Source organism: Leishmania panamensis (genome assembly GCF_000755165.1).
Source record: "Leishmania panamensis strain MHOM/PA/94/PSC-1 chromosome 35 sequence".
Taxonomy (NCBI): domain Eukaryota; phylum Euglenozoa; class Kinetoplastea; order Trypanosomatida; family Trypanosomatidae; genus Leishmania; species Leishmania panamensis.
In genome coordinates, this window is record NC_025882.1 from 1925807 (window position 1) to 1948272 (window position 22466).

The 22466-nt window shown below is 57.3% G+C and overlaps 6 protein-coding genes and 1 pseudogene across 6 annotated transcripts, besides 2 other annotated features; all 7 read right to left on the reverse strand.

The window, feature by feature from the left end:
- Positions 1–51: 51 nt before the first annotated feature.
- Positions 52–681, reverse strand: LPMP_355290 (vacuolar protein sorting-associated protein-like protein; the record flags this gene model as incomplete). Its single annotated transcript, XM_010705158.1, has 1 exon — positions 52–681. One exon carries the CDS (start codon positions 679–681, stop codon positions 52–54), a length of 630 nt encoding a protein of 209 aa, XP_010703460.1.
- Positions 682–1735: 1054 nt separating this feature from the next.
- Positions 1736–2585: a repeat region.
- A 390-nt stretch (positions 2586–2975) lies between these two features.
- LPMP_355300 (aldehyde dehydrogenase, putative) lies at positions 2976–4574 on the reverse strand (the record flags this gene model as incomplete). The annotated part of the gene is made up of 1 exon (XM_010705159.1): positions 2976–4574. The coding sequence occupies one exon, from the start codon at positions 4572–4574 to the stop codon at positions 2976–2978; it is 1599 nt and encodes a 532-aa protein (XP_010703461.1).
- Positions 4575–5827: 1253 nt separating this feature from the next.
- Positions 5828–9682, reverse strand: LPMP_355310 (helicase, putative; the record flags this gene model as incomplete). The annotated part of the gene is made up of 1 exon (XM_010705160.1): positions 5828–9682. One exon carries the CDS (start codon positions 9680–9682, stop codon positions 5828–5830), a length of 3855 nt encoding a protein of 1284 aa, XP_010703462.1.
- Positions 9683–10395: 713 nt separating this feature from the next.
- LPMP_355320 lies at positions 10396–12841 on the reverse strand (annotated as a pseudogene).
- Positions 12842–13290: 449 nt separating this feature from the next.
- Positions 13291–17664, reverse strand: LPMP_355330 (hypothetical protein; the record flags this gene model as incomplete). The annotated part of the gene is made up of 1 exon (XM_010705161.1): positions 13291–17664. One exon carries the CDS (start codon positions 17662–17664, stop codon positions 13291–13293), a length of 4374 nt encoding a protein of 1457 aa, XP_010703463.1.
- Positions 17665–18071: 407 nt separating this feature from the next.
- Positions 18072–18626: a repeat region.
- A 378-nt stretch (positions 18627–19004) lies between these two features.
- LPMP_355340 (hypothetical protein) lies at positions 19005–19742 on the reverse strand (the record flags this gene model as incomplete). The annotated part of the gene is made up of 1 exon (XM_010705162.1): positions 19005–19742. One exon carries the CDS (start codon positions 19740–19742, stop codon positions 19005–19007), a length of 738 nt encoding a protein of 245 aa, XP_010703464.1.
- Positions 19743–20797: 1055 nt separating this feature from the next.
- Positions 20798–22174, reverse strand: LPMP_355350 (hypothetical protein; the record flags this gene model as incomplete). The annotated part of the gene is made up of 1 exon (XM_010705163.1): positions 20798–22174. The coding sequence occupies one exon, from the start codon at positions 22172–22174 to the stop codon at positions 20798–20800; it is 1377 nt and encodes a 458-aa protein (XP_010703465.1).
- Between the last annotated feature and the right edge of the window lie 292 nt (positions 22175–22466).

The window sequence follows — 22466 nt, forward strand, 5'->3', positions numbered from 1 at the left end:
GGCTCACAAAACGCATCTACAGCAGACGGACGAAAAAAACGTTCGCTGCTCCTACCTTCGCGTGGACAGCGTCGGATCACTCTCCAAGAACGCCTTCAAGCAGGCATACCCGCGCTCTAGGTCGTAGGCAAAGTCACGTGTCGAAGACTCATCCAGCATGTCCGCGGCGTTCATGCTGTCCAGACGCCGCTGCCAATTCTGCAAGCGTACACAGAAATCCTCCTTGCTCAGGCCCAGCCTCCTCAGCACTTGCAGAAGGTCGCCGAGAGGTGGATTGAGGACGTCGACGGAGGTCTGCTGGAGGCGCAGCGAGTCTAGCAAGGTGATGAAGTGGTCGCTGCATTCCACCGACTGGCGCGCGAGAAAGCGGGCGTTGTTTTCATTCGGGCTGCTAATCGGACCGTCCCGGATCGTCGTCTGCGCCGCCGGGCAGCGCGTGCAGTATTTTTCGAAGAAATCATCGATCGTCGTGAAGTACGGGTTGCGAGCGCTCTGCAGGTGCGCAACGGTATTTTTGTACTTCTCTAGAAGCCGACGAACTGTGGAGCTGTACTGGTCTTGGTCAATGAGGTCGCGCCGATTGGCCTTCTCGATCTGCTCGATAGCGATAATGACGGCAAAAAGGTCCGCGAGGTAGTCGATGTGCTGTCGATCCTCAGGAGAGATTTCAATAGACGCCATTTCGTATCCTTTTACTCGCTGTACGGAACATGCAGGAAAGTGGAAGGCCGAGCCAACACAAGAAAGGAGAGCAAAAACACAACGCACGGGTAGGAGAAGATATGGTGGCCTTGTGTGAATATCGTAGGTGTGGCTCTTGCGAACGCTTCCAGTGGTGCGCACTGGGGAACAACAACAACAACACAAGTACCACGCGTAAACACCTGAGAGAAAGGGAGGAAAAATACGAGTGGCGCAACTGGCGAAGAAGAAAGAGTTAGCGCAAACGAGTCAAACAGCACACAATCAAGTACACCACCTAAGCACGCGCATGGACAAAAATACTTCGCAAAGAGTTGAACGAACAAAAAGGCGGCAGACGAGAGGTGAGGTCAGGGTGGAGGGGAAGAGCGAACGATAAAGTCGTAAAAGTCATCTCGTATGTGCTGGACTCCAACACAGAAAAATTCGGCATGCGGAGGATGCATCGCCACACACGCACACATGGACAGACCACACCTCACAGCACCTCATATCTTTCCCTTGTCGCCACGCTATCTTCCGTCTGGAAGAGAAGAAGAACGGCACATACCGCTTCTGCGCGTGTGTTTACCCGCGGTGCACTAAAGTTTAGATTTCGTTTTTTTCGCTAGCCTGCACCACGGCGTGGAGCGTGACCTCTCAGCACAACAAGCCTCAGTTATCATCCATTAGGACATGGGCAACCAGCACGGAATGCCCTTTTATTTCTGATGACATCGGCATCGTTAATATCGTCAAAGAGAGCGCGCGCGCACGCGAGAGCCCCTCCTCCCAAAAAAAAAAAAAGAAAAAAATAAAAAACGCTGTTGATTGTGTCGAGGGAAGAGAGAGAGAGGGGGGGAGGGAGGGGCGGGTGGCGGGCGGGGGAAGTCGCTATATAAACGCGGCTTGCGAGACTCATGAAAGGGCCGCACGAGCACGTTCTTCAGAAAGGGAAACGAAGTAAAGTTAACTTTTTTGTGGTTCTTCTCCGCTTCGTCGTACCGCCACACACAAAGTCTACAAGTAGACCCACACAACGCAAGACCGATCACCTCTGCTTCGCCACGGCTGAATTCTGGCCGTCTCTAACGAGCCGTCCTGCCATCGGGTTGCGCCATGTGTCGTAAGAGGTCTTTTCGCTCTTTTTCACCCCCCCTTCTCATGTGTGCTGTGGGATCGGTGCTACACGAACGCGGGTGGGTTGCACGCGTCGATCAAAAGGGGGTCGTGCTCAGGGTCCACCTCAAGGGCACAAGTGGTGGCATATGCTGTCTGGATAATAAGCGGTACTGTAGATGCATATACCGGATGAACTCGAGGAGGAAGCCGGCTAGCTGCAGGTCATGACACTCTGAGATCCTTTACCCTGCCTGCATGGCCCCCTTCTCCCTCAGCGGTTTCAAGCGGCAGAATTTGTTAATGTAGCACGAGGACTCCTCACATTGGAGTCTGCAAGACTCGGTGGTGACATCCGGTGTGCTTCCGTCATGCTTCCCGGATCAGCGCTTCATCAACCAGCCCCGTCGGATGGAGGAGATGCCGCGTATTTCGCACACACCCACTGAGGGGCTGATCGATGTGGATCTTGTCGTCCATTCTCGTCCATCACTCGTCCTTTACTGATCCCTGGATACTCTGGATGTCACAGGCCATGCCAGCTGTGCTAGCCAGCCCCTGCTCAGCGCTCGCATTTTTCGCGCCATGGGGCCTGCGTCAGGCCGCCGTTGTTGTCCGGATAGAAGTGCGCCCTGTCTTCATATTCCACTTTCTTCCATGTCATGGGAGACGTGACTAGATAGCTTACCCGCATGTACCGCGACAGGTGGGACGCTGCCATGCGTCTGAGGCATCAGGGGCACACCATCCTCTACTGAGCCCACACGCCTTTGGCGGGAGCTGGTTCTTTAGCATTTGTCAGACCGTCGCCATGATTCACTCTGAGCAGATCCAACTCTGATCACGGTCACGAGTTTCTTCGAGACAGCACCAGTCCAGACCTATTCTCCAGCACCGAGGTTCCGCATTCCTACCTGAGGGCAAGCTACAAACTCTTGGCTTACTCACAAAGCGAGTACCCGACCTTGGCACCACCGACAAGATGATCGGTATCATCACGGGAAGAGAAAGAAAGGCAAAAAGGCCAGTGACCGCACCATCTGCACTCGTACGAATCTCACATCGCTGTCCATCATGCATTACAGCCATCAACGAGTGCTCTCGGTGGGCATGTCTGTTCGCTCTGGCCCATCACGCCTTACAGGGTAGAATGAGCACGTCTGTTGCGCGGGTGCTCACTTTTGCTTGACATCCACCTTCCACGGACGGAACATATACATGCTGTGCGTTATAATGAACCACAGGCTCGACAGCATGTTGCAAATGCCAGTCGGGGCAACGAACGCGAGCACGTGGCGGAGCACCGCGCCTGTCTCGGTGGTGAACGGGTACCACCAGAGATTGCGGGCAAGCATGCCAGAGGGAAGTAGGTCCGAGTTGATGCACTTTGCATTCACCATCTCCTTCAGTCCCAGGTAACCGTGAGTACGGCCGATTCCGCTCTCCTTCCACCCACCCCACGGCGCCTCCGACATTCCGTGGGAGTAGAGGTGATCGTTGATGGTGACCACGCCGCTCTCCAGCTGCATCGCCACCTTCATAGCATGCTTCATGTTGCAAGAGTGTACGCTGCTCGTAAGTGCCAAGGTGCAGTCGTTCGCCATCTGGATACCCTCTTCCTCCGTCTTGAAGGGAACGACGGGGAGAATCGGTCCGAAGGTCTCCTCCTTCATAATACGCATCGTTGCCGTGCAGCCGCTGAGGACCGTGGCTGGGTAGAAGAGGCCGTCCTTCGGGCAGTTCGCACTCGGCTGGCTCTGCGCCTCAATCTTGGCACCCTGCGCCAGCGCCTCTTTTACCTGCGCGTCAATTGCGTCGTACTGATCCTTTGTTGTGATGCAGCCCATATCCACGTCAAAGGCGCCGGTGTCCACGCCATGGCGCAGCGCCTTCGTCTTTGCCTTCAACTGGTCTAGGAACTCAGGGTAGATGGACTCATCTACGTAGATGCGCTCCACTCCGCCACAGCTCTGGCCAGCATTTTGATAGCCACCCCAGCAAGCGCAGTTCACCGCACGCTCGATGGAGGCGTCCCTGAGCACGACCATTGGGTCGTTGCCACCGAGCTCCAGAGACACCGGTGTCAGCGTCTTGGCCGCCTCAGCCATGAGCTTCTTGCCCACACCGACACTGCCAGTGAAGAAGAGCTTGTTGATACCAGATCCAAGCAGCGCCCGACCGGCCTCGGAGCCGCCGATAATGATGTGCTGAAACAGTCCCGCCGGCAACTCACCCGCTCGCACCACCTCCTCAATGAAGCATCCGACAGGGGTAGAGTTGGTAGCCACCTTGAGCAGCACCGCATTGCCAGCCATCAGACCCATTAGTACCTCCCCAAACGGGATGGAGAAGGGGTAGTTCCACGGCGAAATAATCCCAACAACACCGACCGGCTCGTAGTAGATTGTGTTTGACTTGTTAGCGAATAAGATGGAGCCCACCGGCAGCTTGTGTGGCGCCAGGACCTTCTTGGTATTCTTCGCGTACCAGTCGCACGCCAAGACGCCTGAAATGACCTCCGTCACGAGCGCATCCTGGTGGGTCTTACCACTGCAAGACACAATCACCTCGCCGGCCCGCTCGGCGTTGGCAGCGAGGAAGGTCTTCATCTTCTTCAAGTGCGTCGCTCGCTGGTTGTACGTGAGCTTAGCCCACACCTTCTGCGCCGCCCGGGCGCTAGCCACAGCTTTTGCAATATCGCACGCCTGCTGCTGCACGTAGCTGCCCACCACCACACCCGTGGCCGGGTTTTTGACATCAAACTGGCGCGACATTTTTTTTTCCTCTTCCCTGCGCTCTCTCTCTCTCTCTGGTACTGTGGGTCCGTGTCTTGTATTGCACGAGCCTGTGGCCACGGCTGCGAAAGAGGGCTCTTGACACGAAGACGTTCCGCGGTGTGATTCTTTTGCTAGTATGACGCTGATTTCGCTCGCCTGCTGATGTATGCAAGAAAGGGTTACGTCGCTCTGAGCCCCGTGAGTATGTGGAGATGCGTACCTGCAGTTACACTTCGCAGGCACCCTGAGTACCGTGACCGACCCGTTGCTAGGGAAGGAAGAGAAGGGGGTCTCCAGTGAGAGTTGGCGAGAGCAGAAAGAGGGGCGGGGGAGGGAGAAAGGAGGAGGAGGAGGAGAAAGGAGAGAGGTCGCTACGCAATACGACAGAAGAAAGGTGACGCGAAAAGCGCCTGTGTATCTGTGGTGCAGGTGGGTGAACCTGCAAAGAGGGGAGTGGGAGGGAGGGGCTGTCGATAGACAAAAGGGGTGAGACAAAGACGAAGGGAAAGTAGAGAAGCAGTAGAGAAACCCAAAACAAAACGCAGAGAAGCGGAGAACACCCTGCCAATGTTGGAGTGAGAAGGCCCTCGAGTAAGCACAGCGTATGTGAGATCAACGACTAGCAGGAGATTTTAATGTTTTTCGTGCTGTGGCAGTGCGGAAGCGTGAGAGTCCGAGCGTGTGAGAAAATGCAGCATGTTTGGGAGGAAAGAGGAAAAAGGAAAGGAAAGGTGAGACGCCTGCATGGGGGAAACGCAACGAGCAGACCACTATTTCGAGTGAGGCACCACGAGAGAGAGAGAGAGAGAAAGTTCGGTCATCACCTTCGGGAGCGTTGGTGGCGTTGGTATCAAGCTGCTGTACAAACCGACAATGAGGAGTCCACATACGGCAGTTTAGGTGTCCTAGAGGGAATCCCCACACAGGTGTTTTGAAGCCACGTCGCGCTGATGAACGTCAGTGTCGGCACCTCCTGGGCGTCAAATCATGTCTTGGTGTTATCTTCGGTTGGTGTTTCCTTAGAGACAACTCTCTCCACACAGCGTCGCCTTCGCGTGCATGGAGCAGCTGCAGGAGTGAGGAAGAGCAAGGGGCAGCACTGAGGCAGGAAGACGATCAATCATGAGACAACGGAGGAGAACACAGAGGCGCATACAATAGAGGTCATTTTTTTTCCTCTCCTGCGAGTGGAACCGGCTGCGCATAAACACAGAGGCGTTTGCAGATGCCGGTGTTGTCCCACCCAAAGCTCAGGAGCCTAGGCGGTACTCCACACGGAATCGTGGCTGAAATACGCCTATACGCGCCTTCTCTGGGTCGAAGCCTTCACCGACGGTGTCGCTCATTTGCGCTCCATACGACAGCACCAACGCCTTGTACCTTTCCTCGGCGTCTGCTCGGTGGCAGCGGCCGTACTGAAATGCAAGAAACTGATCAACAGGGGCGTGTGCCTTGAGAGCGACCTCGCGCTGTCGCTTGCGTACCGCGAGAACAAGCGCAGTGGCGGAGGAGCTTTGGGTTGCTGACGCTGAGTCGACCGCACTGCCCTCGTTTCCGTCGAGGCCTCCGCTACCGCCGAGGCTGGCCGGTGACCACAACAGTGCATCAAGAAACGAGTTCGGCAGTCGCGTCTGCCACTTGGCATCGTGACTGAAGACGCACGCACCAAACGGCCCAAGTTCCTTCCCTCCAACACAAGAGCGGTTCGAGCAGCCGCCCTGGCGAAACGGTCCATGGGCGTCATCGTCGCTCTCTCCTTCCGCCTCCTCCGCAGCATGTGCAGCAATCTCGCGCTGTAGTTCCTGGCCAGCGGTGCGATCCTCCGCATCCTCCACGTCTGCCATCGCCTCCAGAACATCCAGTGGCGACGCTTCTGTATCCGCCCGGTAGCTGTCAACGCTGGGAGGCGCAGAGGTCGCGCCTGCCTCCGTGGCGTCCTCGTCTAGGTCGTGGAAGAAGCTGCGCAGGTTCACGGGGTTCGAAAGCGCAGCAAAGGCGGCGGCGCTGTCGTCATACTCCTCGCTCACGCCAGCAATGGTGTGGAATTGGCCGCCACGAATGACGACGTTGTTTAGTTTCTTTCGCTCCCGCGCCTTCTCCAGGATGCTCTCTTCGACGGTGTGCTCGCTGATGAGGCGGTAGATGGTGACTGGGCGAGTCTGCCCGATCCGGTGGCATCGGTCCTGTGCCTGTAGATCCATGGTGGGATTCCAGTCGCTGTCGTAGAAGATAACGGTGTCGGCGCCGGTGAGGTTGAGACCAATGCCGCCGGAGCGCGTCGAGAGAATCATGCAGGTGATGCGTGGGTCGGCGTTGAAACGGTCGACGTACTGCTGCCGCAGCTCTGCCTTGGTGGTGCCATCCAGACGCGTGTACACCACCCCGATCAAGGCAAGGAAGCGCTCCAGGATGTTCAGCATATTCACAAATTGAGTGAAAATGAGTACCCGGTGCCCGTCGTGCCGCATCTTCTTCAGCGCTGTTTCAAGAAACTGCAGTTTGCCGCAGTCGTGGATGAGGAGGCGCTTGTCGGGGAAGCTGAAGCTGCGCCGCACCTGTATGGACCACATTTCCTGCATGAAGAAAGCGGCATCGTATAGCCGCCGAGGCGCCACGCGGCCACACTGTGCGGTATCCTGAGCCTTGGCGACGGCGCCGATCAGCGCCGCGCACCCCTCACGCCCGAGCGTCTCGAAGGGGTGGGCATGTGCAATCGGAAGCGACCAGTGTAGCCTCGGCGGATGCGCCGCCAACACCGCCGGGACATACACACACACACGTTTGAGCAAAGGAAGCAGGGCGGCGGCGCGCACAGCAATGGAGGGGCAGAGACACGGGTACCGCTGCGCTATGATGGTTTGCCGAAGCGTCAGCCGACACGTGGATGGCACATACGTGTTCCGCGCAGTCTGAATAGCGCAGTAGCGTTGGCATTGCGCGGCAGTGGTTTTCTGGTGTCGAGAACGACTTTGCTGTCTGGCCTGTACCAATACGCTAGCAAAAGCCGCTCTCAAGGCAGCGCTACAGTCACGCAGCTGAGACGCATTCGGGGTGTATTCGCGCGGACGCTTTGTCGATGCTTCAAAAAAAGCAGGGCTGAAACGCCTCGCAAATGACGTCATCGCATCCGCGGTCGGCGCATCATGCCGCTCTACCTCAGTGAGAACGAGCCACCATGGCGCGGCGGCTCCGGTGCCAGAGAAGAACGCGCCTTGCAGGGACTGCATGTCCCTGAGGACCCAGTCCACGTCTGTCACTTCCTCCGTTCGTCCATGCGTGCTCTTCGCCCTACCGCCATCGTCGTTTACGTCAAACATGTAGAAGGACGGAAAGTGCCATCTGCCTCGGTCATCATTGTCGAGGAGGAGTACCTCACGAGGTACGTGCAGTCCCACAACGGCGTCGTAGCTCAGGATCAGCGGGGAAGTGGTCGGACGCTCCTCGAAGAGGTCTGGGTGATCGCACACCTTCCGCAGCGCCAGCAGCACACTCAGTACGCCGCCAGGGCCGCCTCCACGGCTCAACTTTTGCCGTGTTTCGGCGAGTTGCATGTAGTCGTCGTACAGGGAACGCTGCCGGCGTGACAGGTGGCAGAGTACAACCTTCTCCGTCTTGGTAGGTAGTTGCGTCTCAACGTCCTTCTTGAGCCGACGCAGCATGAATGGTCGAATGAGGGCCTGCAGACGCCGCACGATGTCCTCGTTCAGCGTTGACCGCCCCGTTATCATCTCATCCATTGGATTGCTGAACCACTCCTTGAACTCCACGTTTGAGCGAAAGGCAGAGGCGAAGGGGAGCAAGAAATGGAAGAGGGACCAGAGCTCCATGATCGAGTTTTGCAGAGGAGTCCCTGTTAGCAGCAGACGGTATTCTGCCTGCAGATCGAAGAGTGACTGCCACTTTAGGCTCATAAAGTTCTTGACGTGATGCGCTTCGTCGAGAACGAGAAACCCCCACGGACGGCGTCGGAACGCCTTTCGGTCCTGCACCACCAAGTTATACGAGGTCACACATACGTGAAAAGCGTCCTCGCTGGTCCACCCTTTGCGCAGCTGTTGGCGCTCTTTAGTGGACCCGATGTAAGTGAGTACTTTGAGCCCCGGTGCCCACCGCTCTAGTTCTGCCTTCCAGTTCAGCACGACAGTTGTCGGCACCACAATCAGGTGCGGCCCCCAGTCGTTTCGGTACTCAGCGAAGTAGCAGAGGAGCGCAATCGTCTGCACTGTTTTGCCCAACCCCATCTCGTCAGCGAGGATGCCGTTGAGGTTGTTCTCGTACAGGTGAACCATCCACCGTAAGGCGGAGCGCTGATAGTGCCGCAGTGGTCGGTGCCCGCCCTCCGTGTCCAGCAGCGAAAGCGCTGCCTCGATCGGGGCCTCGTCGTCGTCGCCGACCTTATCCCAGAAGGACGCGTGTGCCGGTGCGGTTGCCGGCAACAACGGTAGCGTACTATCTAGCTGAGAGGCATTCAGTGTGCAGTGGTTCATTCCGCTAGGGCTGCAAGTGCTCATGCGATCTGCCACGGATGTTGCAGATGCCGTAGTCGGTTGTTTGCGGGCGGCGCTAAAGATGCTCTCGAGCAGCTTGCGTGTCAGTTCCTCCGTCTCGCGCAGTAAGTCCTCCTGTTTGCGGCGGTCGTGCTGGTGTTTCATCACGTCGAACTCGACTTTTGCCAGCTGCTGGTAGGCGTCGCCGCGCCTCGACCAGTACCGGCGCACACCGACTGCAACGCGCTCGCCAGCGCGTGCTCGCGCTTCGCGTTCCTGTCGGCGCTGCTTCTCCGCGCGCTCTTGCAGCTCCACGTGGTAACGGATGAGGTCTCGGCTGAGGGATTGGCGAATGTGCTTGCACTTGCGCTGCGATAAAAGCGCTGCCTCATGCGACTGCAGGGAAGAGAGGGTTACACGCTGCCACAGGGGCAGCGGCACCGCGGGGGCGAGCGCAAAGGACGGTGGAGGAAATCTCTGTGAACGGCTGTGCTGAAGAAGCGCAACCAGCTCCGACATGTCTTCGTCATCCTTGTTCACACCGCCATCAGGGTGAGCCTCGGTCTTAGATGACACTAGCGCACGGGGAATCGAGTCCTCCTCCTTCACGTCGGCCATGTGTCTAACGGAGGACACTTTTGTGTCGACACGCGTAGACATCACACACGTAGAGAGAGAGGCACGGAGGGCACACCTGCGCGTGCGTGCGATCCCCTTTGAAGGCAGAAGCGGGGCACACGCATCACAGTTGCGCGGCACGTCATATGCGAATGTAAACGAGGGTAGCAGAGAGGGGCGAAAGGCGGAAACGAGAGATGAGACCTTGGGAGCGACGTTGGGGACACAGACATCGAGGTAAGGACGCGATGGCGGGCGATGAGAGAAGGGAGAACAACAGGGCTCCCAGTGCTTGGAACATCGACTCACTACAAAGCGAGAGAGACAGAGAGAAAGCATACCGTCAATTTTGCTGATGTGATGAACGTCGCGCTGACACAAATTCTACCATTCATGGGTACACCTGTGGGTGAATGTGGGTGTGTGTGTCGGCGCAGAGACAGAAGAGTTTTCCCGATATGTTAGAGATGCATGCATCTGGTGTAGTCCACTTATGACATTCTCGACCGTCGTCACCCAGCTGGTCTCTCTCGACATCTCCATGCAAAAGGAACTAGCATGCACTAGCACCCTGTGCATATCCCAGTCGCTCCCTTTCTTCCAAGATAGAGTACGTGCCGTCATCTATGGAGGTGGCCACACGTTCCAGACACGCGCACTGGTTTTCGAGGCCCTAAAAGCCTTTAACTTCACAAAACGCCGTCGCAAAGGAGTCACATCTTCATCACGGCGATCGCGTCTGCCTTGCGAGCGCTGCTCTCAAGGTACTGCACTCGCTGCAGCATCCGTTGTCGCAATCCGCCATTCTCTTCCTTGGAAGCGATCACGGGAATGCGAATGAACAACTCCGACTCGATTAGAGCATGAAGAGATTTACCCGCCTGCTCTCGAGAGTTGCCGAGCCGGTATGCCATTGCAGAATCGTCGCTAGCCCTCTTCAGCGCGGCGTGCAGTAGACGAGAAGTGGGTACATCGATAAAGCGTGCCAAACGACGTAAATCACCCCTGAGGAAAAACTGCCGGCGAGATCGCCGGTGTTGCGTTTGACAGCACGAGTCGTGTGGCACACTCCACATCAACAGTCATCATCACCTGCCCGAAAAGTGTCACGCGCAGGTGACGAGTGGTGTAAGGCTGAAGTTGTACCAGTGCTGGACTGCTCATCTGCGACTCCGCGATGAGTTGTAGAAGATCAGCTGCAGCACAGAATGCCCGGTACTCGAGATGACATAGGTTGGCAGGGAGCAGGTGCTGTGCCTGACATGCATGACTGCCCTGTAAAAGATTGTTGGCGACACTCAGAATGCCCTTCCTTGCAGCCTCCGTGAAGACGAGTTGCGCGTCGACTTGCCACGCACGCCACAGGGCGTGTACCGCCCCAGATGCGTCCTCGCGCCGTCCGCCTGCCTGCGCAGTCACGCTGATGTATTGCTGGTACCGATGGCACAGAGTGAAGAGGGGGGTGTTGAAGGTTGTGGGTGCCAATGAGGACGCCGCGCCAGTGCCTTGTCCATGCTACAGCACCACGAGAGCGTGCAGCATCGATGACAGCGTCACAGGCGCCGTTGCCATCGTCACTTGCTCGGTGGCCCTCTCTGCCACCTGGGTCAGCGCAGCACCAGAGCGACATAAAGCAAGCCGTGAACTAAACACAAGGGTCGTCACCACATGCAGGAGCGCAGCGCGCACCATTACATCAGTTGTCAGCTTCACACTCGGTGCACTGACGGCTCTGCCGCTATAGTAAGGGGCGAGGGTGCACTGCAGCTGATCAGTGAGCGGCGGCACGTCCAGCGTCCCCTTAGACACATCGGGCAGCGTCGCTAAAGTTGAAACGGTCTTGGTGTAGAAATGAAGGAGTGCGGCGAGGAGCATGGCCGCATCCTCCGTCCGCGGTCCGTCAGCGCTGGCAGACGGTTTCGCGTGCAGGCGCAGCACGATGTCGCGAACAATTGGGTCAAGGGCACCGAGCGATGGAAGCTGGTGAGGTGGCCCCGGCATTCTGTCTATTGTCATAAAGGTAGACATTTCAGTTGATAAGACGTGTGTACGCCTATAGCGTCTTGACGTCGGAGCGCAAGCACCGCTTCGTCGACACAGCGCAGAGAGAGCGACGAAGGAGGAAGGCCTAGCTGCGCTCCAGCTTTGCGCCCTTAGCGCCGTTGTTGTGTTGCCCCAATGAAACGAGAGATCGCAGCATCCACGATATCATAGTTGGCAGCGTCTCGGATAGCAGTGACACGAATTCAAGAAGCGCAGAGACGGAAGCTGAAAGCATAGGCAACGACAGGGCAGAGTTGCGGGTGTCCCTCAGTACCTCGGCCGACTCGAGCAAGACGGCACAACCCCGTGCCTAGCTGTCGAGCAGCGCTGCCACGAGGAATCGATCAGGGGAAACGACCACATCAACTAAGGTGTCATCGTTCGTGTGGGTGCTGCGGAGACGCACCTGTTCTGATTCCACCAAGTCGCATAGTATCACAAAGCAAAGCTACACCGCCTTGCACCATACTTCATGCTCATCCGCCGAGACCTGGAGCCTTGCCTGGGAGACTTGGTCGCCAGTATGCTGTTCATGTGGGCCTCGCAAGGCGGAGAAGGCTGAGCGCGACGGGTGGGTTGCAAGCATCGAGAATATGCACGCCAACGCGCTCGCCAGCCTCATTGCGTCGTACACGTTCAACCGCTTTGACGTGTGCAGCGCCGCCGCAGCAGCCTCCTCTTTCGGTCTTGCAAGCGGCGTCAGGAGGGCTACTACTCGTTCCAGGTCCAGCTGGCGCACGTCCGCACCAAAAGGAGTGCACAAACTGCAAGTATGCATCGGCGTGCACTTTTTGCGTCTGCGCCCCGGAAGCGAAGTAGTCATCAAAGACTTTGAAAGAGGGGGCAAAGAACGGCACCCACACAAACTGTGCAAAGGCGGTGAGGGAAGGCGTCTACAGGAGAGGCGCTGGAAAGGGTTGACGAGGCGCAAGTCAAGGGCCGACGCCGTCGCCCTCTTTGCAACTCGGGCCCCACCCCTGTCCATGACCGGGCCCGCCTAGCGCACCATGCACGTCATAAAAGCGTTGAGGGCGGCACATTTGGAGGACTTGACAGTTTTTTGGCGGAAGAGAGGGTGTGAGGGGAAAAGGGGGGTGCCCAGGTGCTCCCGCCCATACTCTTCCGCGTCGCTGGCGAAGGAGTGCCACCAGCCTTCTCTTCCGCCACAGCGAGAAGAGCCGAAGAACAACACACCACCGCTGACGGAGGTCGGAGACGTCAGAGACGTGCGCGACGAAACCTCACATCCAACACACTAAAGACAATGGGGAACGAGTACGCAGGACGCGCCGTGAGTTCAGTGCGTATTCGGTCATACGCAGCAGGAGTACGCGTTTGTGGTCGGCGTGGCGTTTCAGCCATTTCGCTTCAGTTAAAGCACACAGACACGCGCATCTGTTTGTGTTTGTGCAATTGGCTGACGCGTGCAAGCAGCAGCAACCGCTTCACTTAGTCCAGCAGCAGCAGCAGCAGCAGGGAAAGAGGGGTAGCATCCTTAACGCACATGGCGCTTGACTTCACCACCAGTTACACCATTGTCCCCTCCTTGTCATTCTTAGTCACCCTCACCCAACGAGCTCGAACCCCTGGCCCACGACAGCCACTCGTGATCGAATCGGCAGTGGCTGATTCCTTGATGTCTGGTTCACGACAGCGGCTCCGCTCACGCCCCGAACACTCACTCGCTGAGCATGCACATGACGCAATTCCCCGCGCTGCGCTGCCTCTGGATCGAACTCAATGATGAGTTCCTCGGTGACTACAATGAGCGGCATTGACAGCGCGGGCCAGTGCACACTCCTCCCTGCCGTCAACCCAGTGGACGCACTCCAGAGTCGCTGCAGCTCAGCAGCCTGCACCCCCTCACCTTGCGCTATAGCAACCTCCAACGTCATCAAGTGCACAACCCCAGAGTCGTGCAGTGCCGCGAACCGCCAGTGGTGCGTTGTCGCCTCTGCGTGGGGCGGCAAGACCTTCTGAATTCTCTGCAGCTCGCTGATCGCGTTAACGCTCGACTGCTCCACGCGTGCGTGTGCGCGGACAATATGCGAAGCGGCGTCGATGGCGTACACCACTCCATTTGTGTCCCCAGCCATCACCAACGGTAATGCCAGATCCGCATTTGAGGAGCACGTCAACGAGTCGCAGCCACCGTCATGGGCGCTGCTCATACACATGACCGGCTTTGTCCGGTGCGTGTTCAGCACCCCTTGCCACCTCAACTCCAGCGTGGCGCCTGTCGCCTGAGGCGCCCGACCTTTCGCGCCGCGGTCTTCGTGCACGTGGAAGAGAAGCACTGTTCCATCGCTGCTGCCGACAGCGATTTCCGTCGAGCTCAACGCCGTCACCGCCATAAAGCGCGGGTTGCGCTCTGTGAGCGTCAGCGACGCAGACGCCGCAACAACTCGCTTTCTGCGCCGTCTCTGGAAACGGGTACTGCTGATGCAGGGCTCACGTGACACACTGTCCCCCTTCACATCAGCCGAAGAAGCGCCATCCGGCGGCGATGACGTGGTGTTGTGCAGGGGCGGGGTGCCACTGCCGCACCACCAGTCCAACAGCTGCAGAGGGCTGAAAATCCGGCCAGCGGACCACAAGTTCACCATGGCCCCGCCGCCCACCGAAACAAACCGCAGCACATCCGCCTCAGTCCCGGGCAGCACGGTCACCGCCAGGATGTTTGAGTGATGAGCACCACACACGTTCAACGGAGTGAGGACGCCACCAAACAAAGAATCAGCATGAGGCATCCCCATGGCCGCCCTCGCAGCGCGAATCGGATACAAGGCGAGGCTACTGTCTTCATTACCCATCAAAAGACAGTGAAGCGGCGCTGGTGCATACGCGACGCAGTTATAGTCCTTGCCTGGGAAGCCTACTCCGTGCAGAAGAGCTGTCTGGGCACCAAAGACCGGAAGCTTTGACGGCAGCAGTGCGGTGGGGTCTGGTCGCACCAAGATCTGCTGCACTGTTCGACCGTCGGAGCAGTGCGCAAAGAAGGCAATCGGGCTACCGGTAGGGGAGCTGGCAACAATGCGTGCGGTCAGCAATCGTGGCGCACGAACCCCGTCGCAGCTGCCCACCGGCACCCACGATGCATGCCCCGGAACGCGATGAAGGAAGGAGACCGTAGTGCCGCACTGAACCACCCACAAGCACGGCGAGACAGAGAGAACGTCAGAGACTTCAAAAGGGAGGCGCAATGGCTCCCTCGCAGGCGATGGCAGCGGAGACCCCTTTACTGCTTCACCCACGCTCGAAGAGGAAGAGGCATGCAGGTACACATATTCCACCACACCACCGGTTCCACCAACCGTGATGAGGGTGGCCCCTGGCTCACGCACGCCATCGCCAGTGGGTGCAGAGCTGCAGATCTCTGCACAAACAGCCGAAATAGCAATGTGTAGGTGTTCGGCAAAGACATAGCGGTGAACAGTGGCAACCACCTTTAGGGAGGTAGCAGGAGGCAGTGCGTGAGAATCAAGAGAATTGCTCACTGCCTCAAGACTGCAAGTCAGTACATCGTACCGTGTGCCCAGCAGGCACCCATTCTTATCTCCAGCGAGCAGCCAGAGCGAAAGGACCACGTTGCCCGTCACAGAGCAGCAGCTCTCATTGCTGAGCCTACTCATGCTACATAGGCCACAAGGGATAGGTAACAACGACAAGGTTGTCGTGAGAGGACCGGGGCAGTCACTGTAGACGACGAGTATGTGCCACGCAGCGCTTACGCAAAGTTCGACGGATCGCTCACCCGTACTAGCGTCCCCCCCACTGCTACCAGCATGGCACACGGCTAGCAGCATCCTTGATAGCACAATCGTGTTCCGTACGTGATTTGTCGCCACAATGAACTCGCTTTTAATGGTGTCAGACGAGCTGTGTGCCACTGCATCGCTGTCACCGCTGAGAGCGTGTGGGACGGCACTAACACTGCCTTCGGGAACGTGCAGAGCGGACACTTGAGTGATTTTGCCAAAGGTCTGCAGAGCTAACGTGGCCAGTAACTCGTCTTCTGGCCGCCGTGTCGGTGCCGCTGCTAACGCCGCTACAGGAAGGGAGACACCGAGCTCCGCGTTGTAGTAGCAGTATGGTACAGCACGCAGGACACCCACTGTCGTGCCAACCAACGCGCACCCAATAGACGCAAGGTTCTCTCTTCTCGCAGAAGGTACGCAGCACTGTGCGATGACGCTTTCCAATGTTGCTGGGAAACCCCAATCCAAGGCGGGCTCGTCCCCAACAGCTTTATAACGCTCTCGTGACGCATCGGGCAGCAGTGCGATCCACCAGCTGTGCAACGGTGAATGAGCACATAGCACGCACAAAGCACGGCCAGTGCAGGCGAGTAGAAACCCATTGCTGTCCACATGTACCGCACGCACCTGATCGGTCTTCTTCGCCGATGAGCTGAATGATGAATGTGGTCGCAGTACCTCCTCACGATCAGTGGCCACGTTGCCGCAGATCGTTGCAGTTGGCACAATCGGAGGTTGCAGCATTACCTCGTGTGTTCGCAGCTGCACCGCTCCGCCCTCGCCATCTTTCTCGCGCTGTAGTGCGAACGGTAGCATGTGGGCAAACACCGCGCCGTCGAAGCCACCAGAGATGAGAGTCACGGAGTCCGGGGAAGGTGTAGAAAAGGCCACGCGATAAACCCCGTGGCCTCGGTGCTGATGACAGCGCAGGAGGCGAGGCGTTGCAACAGCCTGCATGCTGGCGCCTTGAGTCACGTTGTTCAAGGACAACGCAACCAAGTTGCCATTGTCACTGGGGTTCACTTCGATCACTTGCACGGAGCCGTCCTCGCCGGCAACGCCAACGTATACGGCGCAGCTGCACCAAGGCTGCTCAGGGTCCTTCGACACAGACAGTCGCCATGTGGAGTGCAGTGCAACGTCGAAAATGCGACTTCGGGCAAAACTGCCACCGCTCCCACGCCACAGCAGCACCCAGTCGCTTTCTTGCGGCTCTGCATGCCCTTCCAGATGGTTGCCATTGGATGCGATCAAAAAGCGTCGTTCGTACAGCACAACAGACCGATCGTCACTGCAGGAAACGAGGTGCGTGCGCGCGAGTGCTGTGGCATCGCCCTGCGTACTTCCCGTGCCGCACGACATTGGATACGTCGTGTTCGCCCGCACCGCGAAGATGGCACAGCCGCTGGGATGAGCCTGCACGCGAGACACAACAGAGCACGACCCAGCCCATTCTCTGCTCGGCTGCCGTAGCGCTGTGCCAGGCACTCTCGCACAGTCATCATGCTCGGCGGCCTCCCACTCCACAACCTCACCCGCGTACGTGGCCGAAAAAATTCTGCACGACACACACGACATCCCTTTCGCCACAGAAGCGATGAGGCCTTCATACCGCTCTGCTAAGAGCGGATGCTGCACTTGACAATCCGCGGCGAGTACGACGCCTAGCCGCGGACCGCTAACACGTGAAAACGCGCAGCAAGCTGAAACGTCGTGGTGGCTGGAGGTTGTCTGTGCGTGCAGTGCCTGCGCGATGCGGTCCAACGCACCGTAGAACAAATCATTGGAGGCGGTGGCCACGCACACGACGCCTCTCCGCTCGTCCACCACGATGCGCAACACACGCCCTTCATCTGCGTGAAGAACGACACTGCAGGGGCGTCTTGACGGGTCACTGACCGCGCCACATCGGGCAAGCACGCGATCTGCCGCACCCATAAGCACGATTGGCAGCTGCGACGAGGGATACGCCACGTCCATTGCACTAATCGTGGTGCCCGGCGGCGCTGTGGCAATGTGGACGGTGGCGGAAGTAACCCGTGGGCTATTCACCGATGTGCTGCATTCCAATGACGCCGTCCGACTGCAGTGGACGGTATTCCCTACAGCAAAGTAAACCTCGTCGCGATTACTGGGGCACGCGATGGCAGTGATAGGTGCATCGCAGACATCGCAGAGCATGGGGGGGGGGGAGGGGAGAGGGGGAGCGCGGCTAATGGGAAGAAGAAAAAAAAACGAGAGAAGGGGGTAAAAACGAGGGAGAGCAGCCGGGGTGGCAATCAGCGTTCACGCTAGAGCAATGAAGTGGAGGGTGACGCATGGCCCAAGATAGCGCATCCGCGGGGCATCGTAACCAACAAAGACTCAGCATCACTCACCTCGAAAAAAAGGAGAGAGAAACTGCAAATGCGCCCACGAGAGGAGGCGACAACGTCCCTGACACGCACGCCTTTGCTAGCGGAGCGAGCCGGTGTTGCGCTGCGTCGGCCTCGCCTCGATACCGTCTAGTTCACACTTTTTCGTATGATATTGCTTGGCTTTATGGTGTGTAGTGGTGAACGCTTCCTTCCTCTGAAATAGCTGAGTCTTCTTCTCCCAAGTATCCATTTTCTGGATACAGCAGACGAGCTCAAATACAACGCTGCCTCTCCCGACCTGTCACAGACCCATCGCGCAGTGCAAAGCAGAGCCAGACACGAGCAAGACAGCAATACGCCAACTCAGCCATCGGTACAGAGCATCAGCCTTAAGGTCGACCCAAGCCCTCGCTTCGCATGTCGCCTCACAGACGTGCCCCATCATGCCAGTCGCCACGTCCTGCATCCCTCGCGGTGGCTCAGGCTCCCCACACTACTAGGCGCTGAGGGCCATATGGGATACGTTCGAGTCAAGAGGACACCTTGCCCAACATATAGAGGGTGTAAGCATCTTCACTATTTCTGGCCGCTCCAACGCAACGCCATCGACTACCTGAACCCCTAACATCAGCAGTGAAAGGCAATTCTAACTTCTCAGATCGAAGGCACCGAGCCCTGTCATCAAAGCTGCCTCCACGTGTGGCAGGGAGGGTGAAGGGCTGCTTGGGTTCCCTACAGAGCAACAGTACGGGGTCCTAACATCGCGCTAACGTCTCCCCTGCCATCAGTGTCAGGCAGATGTACACACACAGAGCCAAAAAGAGTTGATGACTAGAGAGAGAAAGAGCGACACACATAGGCAGGCGTCTTTTTCACAAAGCCGCAGAGGCGCCGCACATTAGACGGCCCACTAGATCATAACGGCGGCAATCGACAAACTAAGCGTCATTGCATTGGTGCTCCAACCAAGAAGAGAAAGACACGCACAACGGAAAAAAGAGAAACAAAGGTGGCACTCAAGTAGCGGGTGGCAGCACATGGACCCAACATCAGAGGCGCTAAGAAAAATGGAGAATGCCGCAGCGCCAACACATACACACCTGTGTAGCCCATCCGTGCACTTCACCAACAACGCAATCAACAGACACGTACACCAACGATCTGCTAATCATCCAACATCTGGCACCGCACCGTTTCCTCCTCTCTTGGGTGATCCAGCTGGGATACGGAACAGAACTTACTTGACAGCAGACGCAGCACGTAGGAGCACTGCGACGACTCGTAAAGGCTAATGTATGGAATTGGATTCTGAAATTGGGAGTATCGACAGTAGAAGCGCACCTCTGTCTCTATGCGACGCTCCTTCTCGTATGGGCACACGTCGCCACCACTATAGACGGTCGCGGCGTGCCGGCCGAACGCGTCGCTGGCGCTCCAGTACAGCTGCACCTTCTCAGACTGACGCTTTCCCAGAGAACGGCCCTTGGTCCCTGCAAGAGCATCCGCGCGCACATGCTTGTCCCAGCAGTAGACGATCACATTACTCCCTTCTGCGTATTGCACACATGGGTGCTTCGAGCTCCGCATCACGGCCATCAAAGACTCCATTTGACTTCCCAGTGGATAGTGATTGGCATCGAGTGGGTCGCGGCGCTTTGTGCTTATTGTGTTACACAGAAATCGAGAACCGTTGCTCAACTGCACATATCGCGCTGTGCTGGCTCCGTCAGCGTCGGCGTCCGGTCCAAGGCGGGAGCCATAGGGTGCTAACAGAAGAAAATGGTTGTGCTCTACCGGGTTGGAAAGATCCATGGCCGCTGCGAGAACGCCACGCAGCTCAAGTGCCAAGATGATGAACGCCGTGGCAGTAAGCCACAGCACGCAGCTACTGCGCCACTCCATCGTTTGATTGAATGCCCAGGTTAAAGCGTGCGAGAGGGCGATGTGCGGTGTCAGTACCTCTTCGTTTTTCTTCTTTGTGTGTGTGTGTGCTTGCTTGTGTTGTTGTTGTTGCTGTTGCCACTGTCGCTGTTCCTTTTAGAAAGCCTTTGGGCAGTCAGTTGGTATTTCAGGTGGTGGTGAGTTGGTGTTCGGCCAACGGCTTGTGTGAGTGTACACCTCCATCAAAAGGTAATGGCAGCGCTTGGTGGATTAGCGACCACGCGCACAGAGGCCGCGTGGTGCGCTAACGTGCTCGCACGTTTCTTGGAGAAGGAAAACACACACGCGCACACACACACACACACGGAGGAGTTCGAAGAGGAAATAGAGTAGAGGACGAGAAGAATAAGAAACGTTAATTCGCGGCATAGGCCTTAAATGCGCAACAACAAGGGCGAAAGAGCGAAAAGGAAAGAAAGCCCGCGTCAACTTCGACCAGTTGTGAAAGTACCGATGCGCACAGACACCCACATACGCACACATCGTTGTGTGAGATGGACACGCACCGGACACCTATGATGAGTGTTTCATGCTTCGTATGGTTTTCGTTGTCCTCGCTTAAGATAGAAAAGGGTGGTTATCCACGTAGATGGCCCGCTGCCACCCACGACGTCGCTGCATCAGTCGGTGTTGAAGAAGGTGAGGCGCCCGCCACCTGCCCTCGCCTTCCTCTCACCCGCCAAGCCACCAACAGCATGCATAAAGGGCCAAGTGGTCTTATCTTTTCCTCTTGCTTGCTCGCTCGATAAAGCGGGGAGTGAAGGAGTTGTGTACCAAACTCGTGCAAGTAGGTACGTGGGTGTACTGATGTGTATGGATGAGCGCTGTCTGTCATACGCCAAGTGAAACAGTACTCGCTGGATAGTAGCGAACGTAGGCGATGTGAAGGAAATGTCCAAAACTACGCTGTCATGGCAGGCCTCAAGAAGCTGCTTCCGTCAGCGCTACTTGCTCATCACCGCAAATGTCTCCTAGTCGGACCGCATGTAAAAGGCGAAGCCGCTCCAGCTCCTCCGTCACACGCACAAGCGCAACTTCTGCAGTGCTGCATGATCATCGCCCAATTGAAGCTGTGCCTTCGCCAATAAGTGCCGTAGTTGCGCGTCTCGAAGAAGGGGCGGACGATACTCGCCCGGAAAAACGTCGCCGGGCCAAGCGGTGGTCTTCAGCAAGGCCGCCTGCGCTTCAGCACAGCTCCTCCAGGCACGAAGCGCCGCTACGAGCTGAGCAACGTGGTCTGCAGTGTACAATCCTACTGGGGTGAGAAATGCCTCCAGCAGAACCAAAATGGGGCCATGTGCCTCGTCGGCATGCCTATAAGTGCGTTCGAGCTTTGAGCGGTCGCCTCGAATAATTTTGAGTGCTTTGGCCGCGTGTTCGTCGGGGCTCTGTGTACCACCAGTCACCGCGTCAGCTGCGGTGTCCATCGCAAGAAAGGCAAACGAAATTGCGTAGTGCAGACGGAGTGGTGCGTAGGAAGGGTGCAGGACAATGAGCTCCTCGTACGTGGCGGCGACGCGGAGCGCAACCGCGAACCAGGAGGAGAAAGACGATTCACAAAAGCGCATCGCGTGTGGCACGTGACTCAGCAGCCCTCGCTTGCACGCCACTCCGCCAGACCAGTTGAATAAGTCATAGGTCATCACCGCTGCGCCGTGCTTATGCGTCTCCGGCGACGACACCGTGTGCACATGTGGACTCCAGGAAAACACGTTGAGGCTGCGCATGAGAGCCAATGCGTGGCTCGGAGTGTCATCCTGAAGGAGGTAGTATTCCGGCAACACTGCACTGTAGAGGTAGATATTGCCTAGCATCCAACCATACATAATGCGCACGAGTGAGGTCGGCGCCATATGCAGCTCCGCATTCGCCTCCTGCAGGAGCATGGCTTTGAGCTTCGCGTAGCTCACATCGGCAGCACGTCGCAGCGAAACGCAGACACTAGAAAGGTAGTTTGGGCTAACGCCCAGCTCGCGAAGTGCACGTCCATCGTCCTCTGCTTCTTGAGCAGCAGTTACCTGTTCAAGCAACTGCGCATACACCGCCCCTACCTCGGCCGCTAACTTGATCAAGTCGTCTAGCGTTGGCAGCGTTGCCAGATTCGCCACCTGCGAGGTGGCCACATTCAGTGCCATCACATCACGTTCAGTCAGTACAAGCGGCTTTCTCGTCCAGAGACGTTGCTGCTGCTGCTGCTGCGCACTCGATTGAAACACGATGGAGTTACCCAGACACATGTAGAGCACCACGCACACAACGAAGCAGCCCGTTGCGATCCAAAATCCGCGCCGTTGTCGCTGACATGTCGTGCGGCCCTTTAAGGCAGAAGCTCGAGCAGCAGCGGCAGCCAAGGCGACGCCAGAGCCCTTGACACGATCACCGCGTTGGCGCATTTGGGCAGGACAAGCGCTCAACCAGCGAGTACAAGAGAACAAGGCGAGATGCCGGCGCTGTTGTGTGACTTCATTGTATAAAACGCACACGACAATGATTGCAGGTACCGAGGGAAAAGAGCGGAAGTAGAGGATAGCGAGGGGAAGAGAACTTACGGTATCGTGGGCGGCAAAAAAGCGCAAGGCGTGAAGGGTAAGAGGGGGGATGCACGTGTAAGCAGCAGTCACACTCGTTTTATAAGGGCAGCGCAAGCTTGTGTGTTTGTCTGCTTTATATCGGTAAGTGCAATAG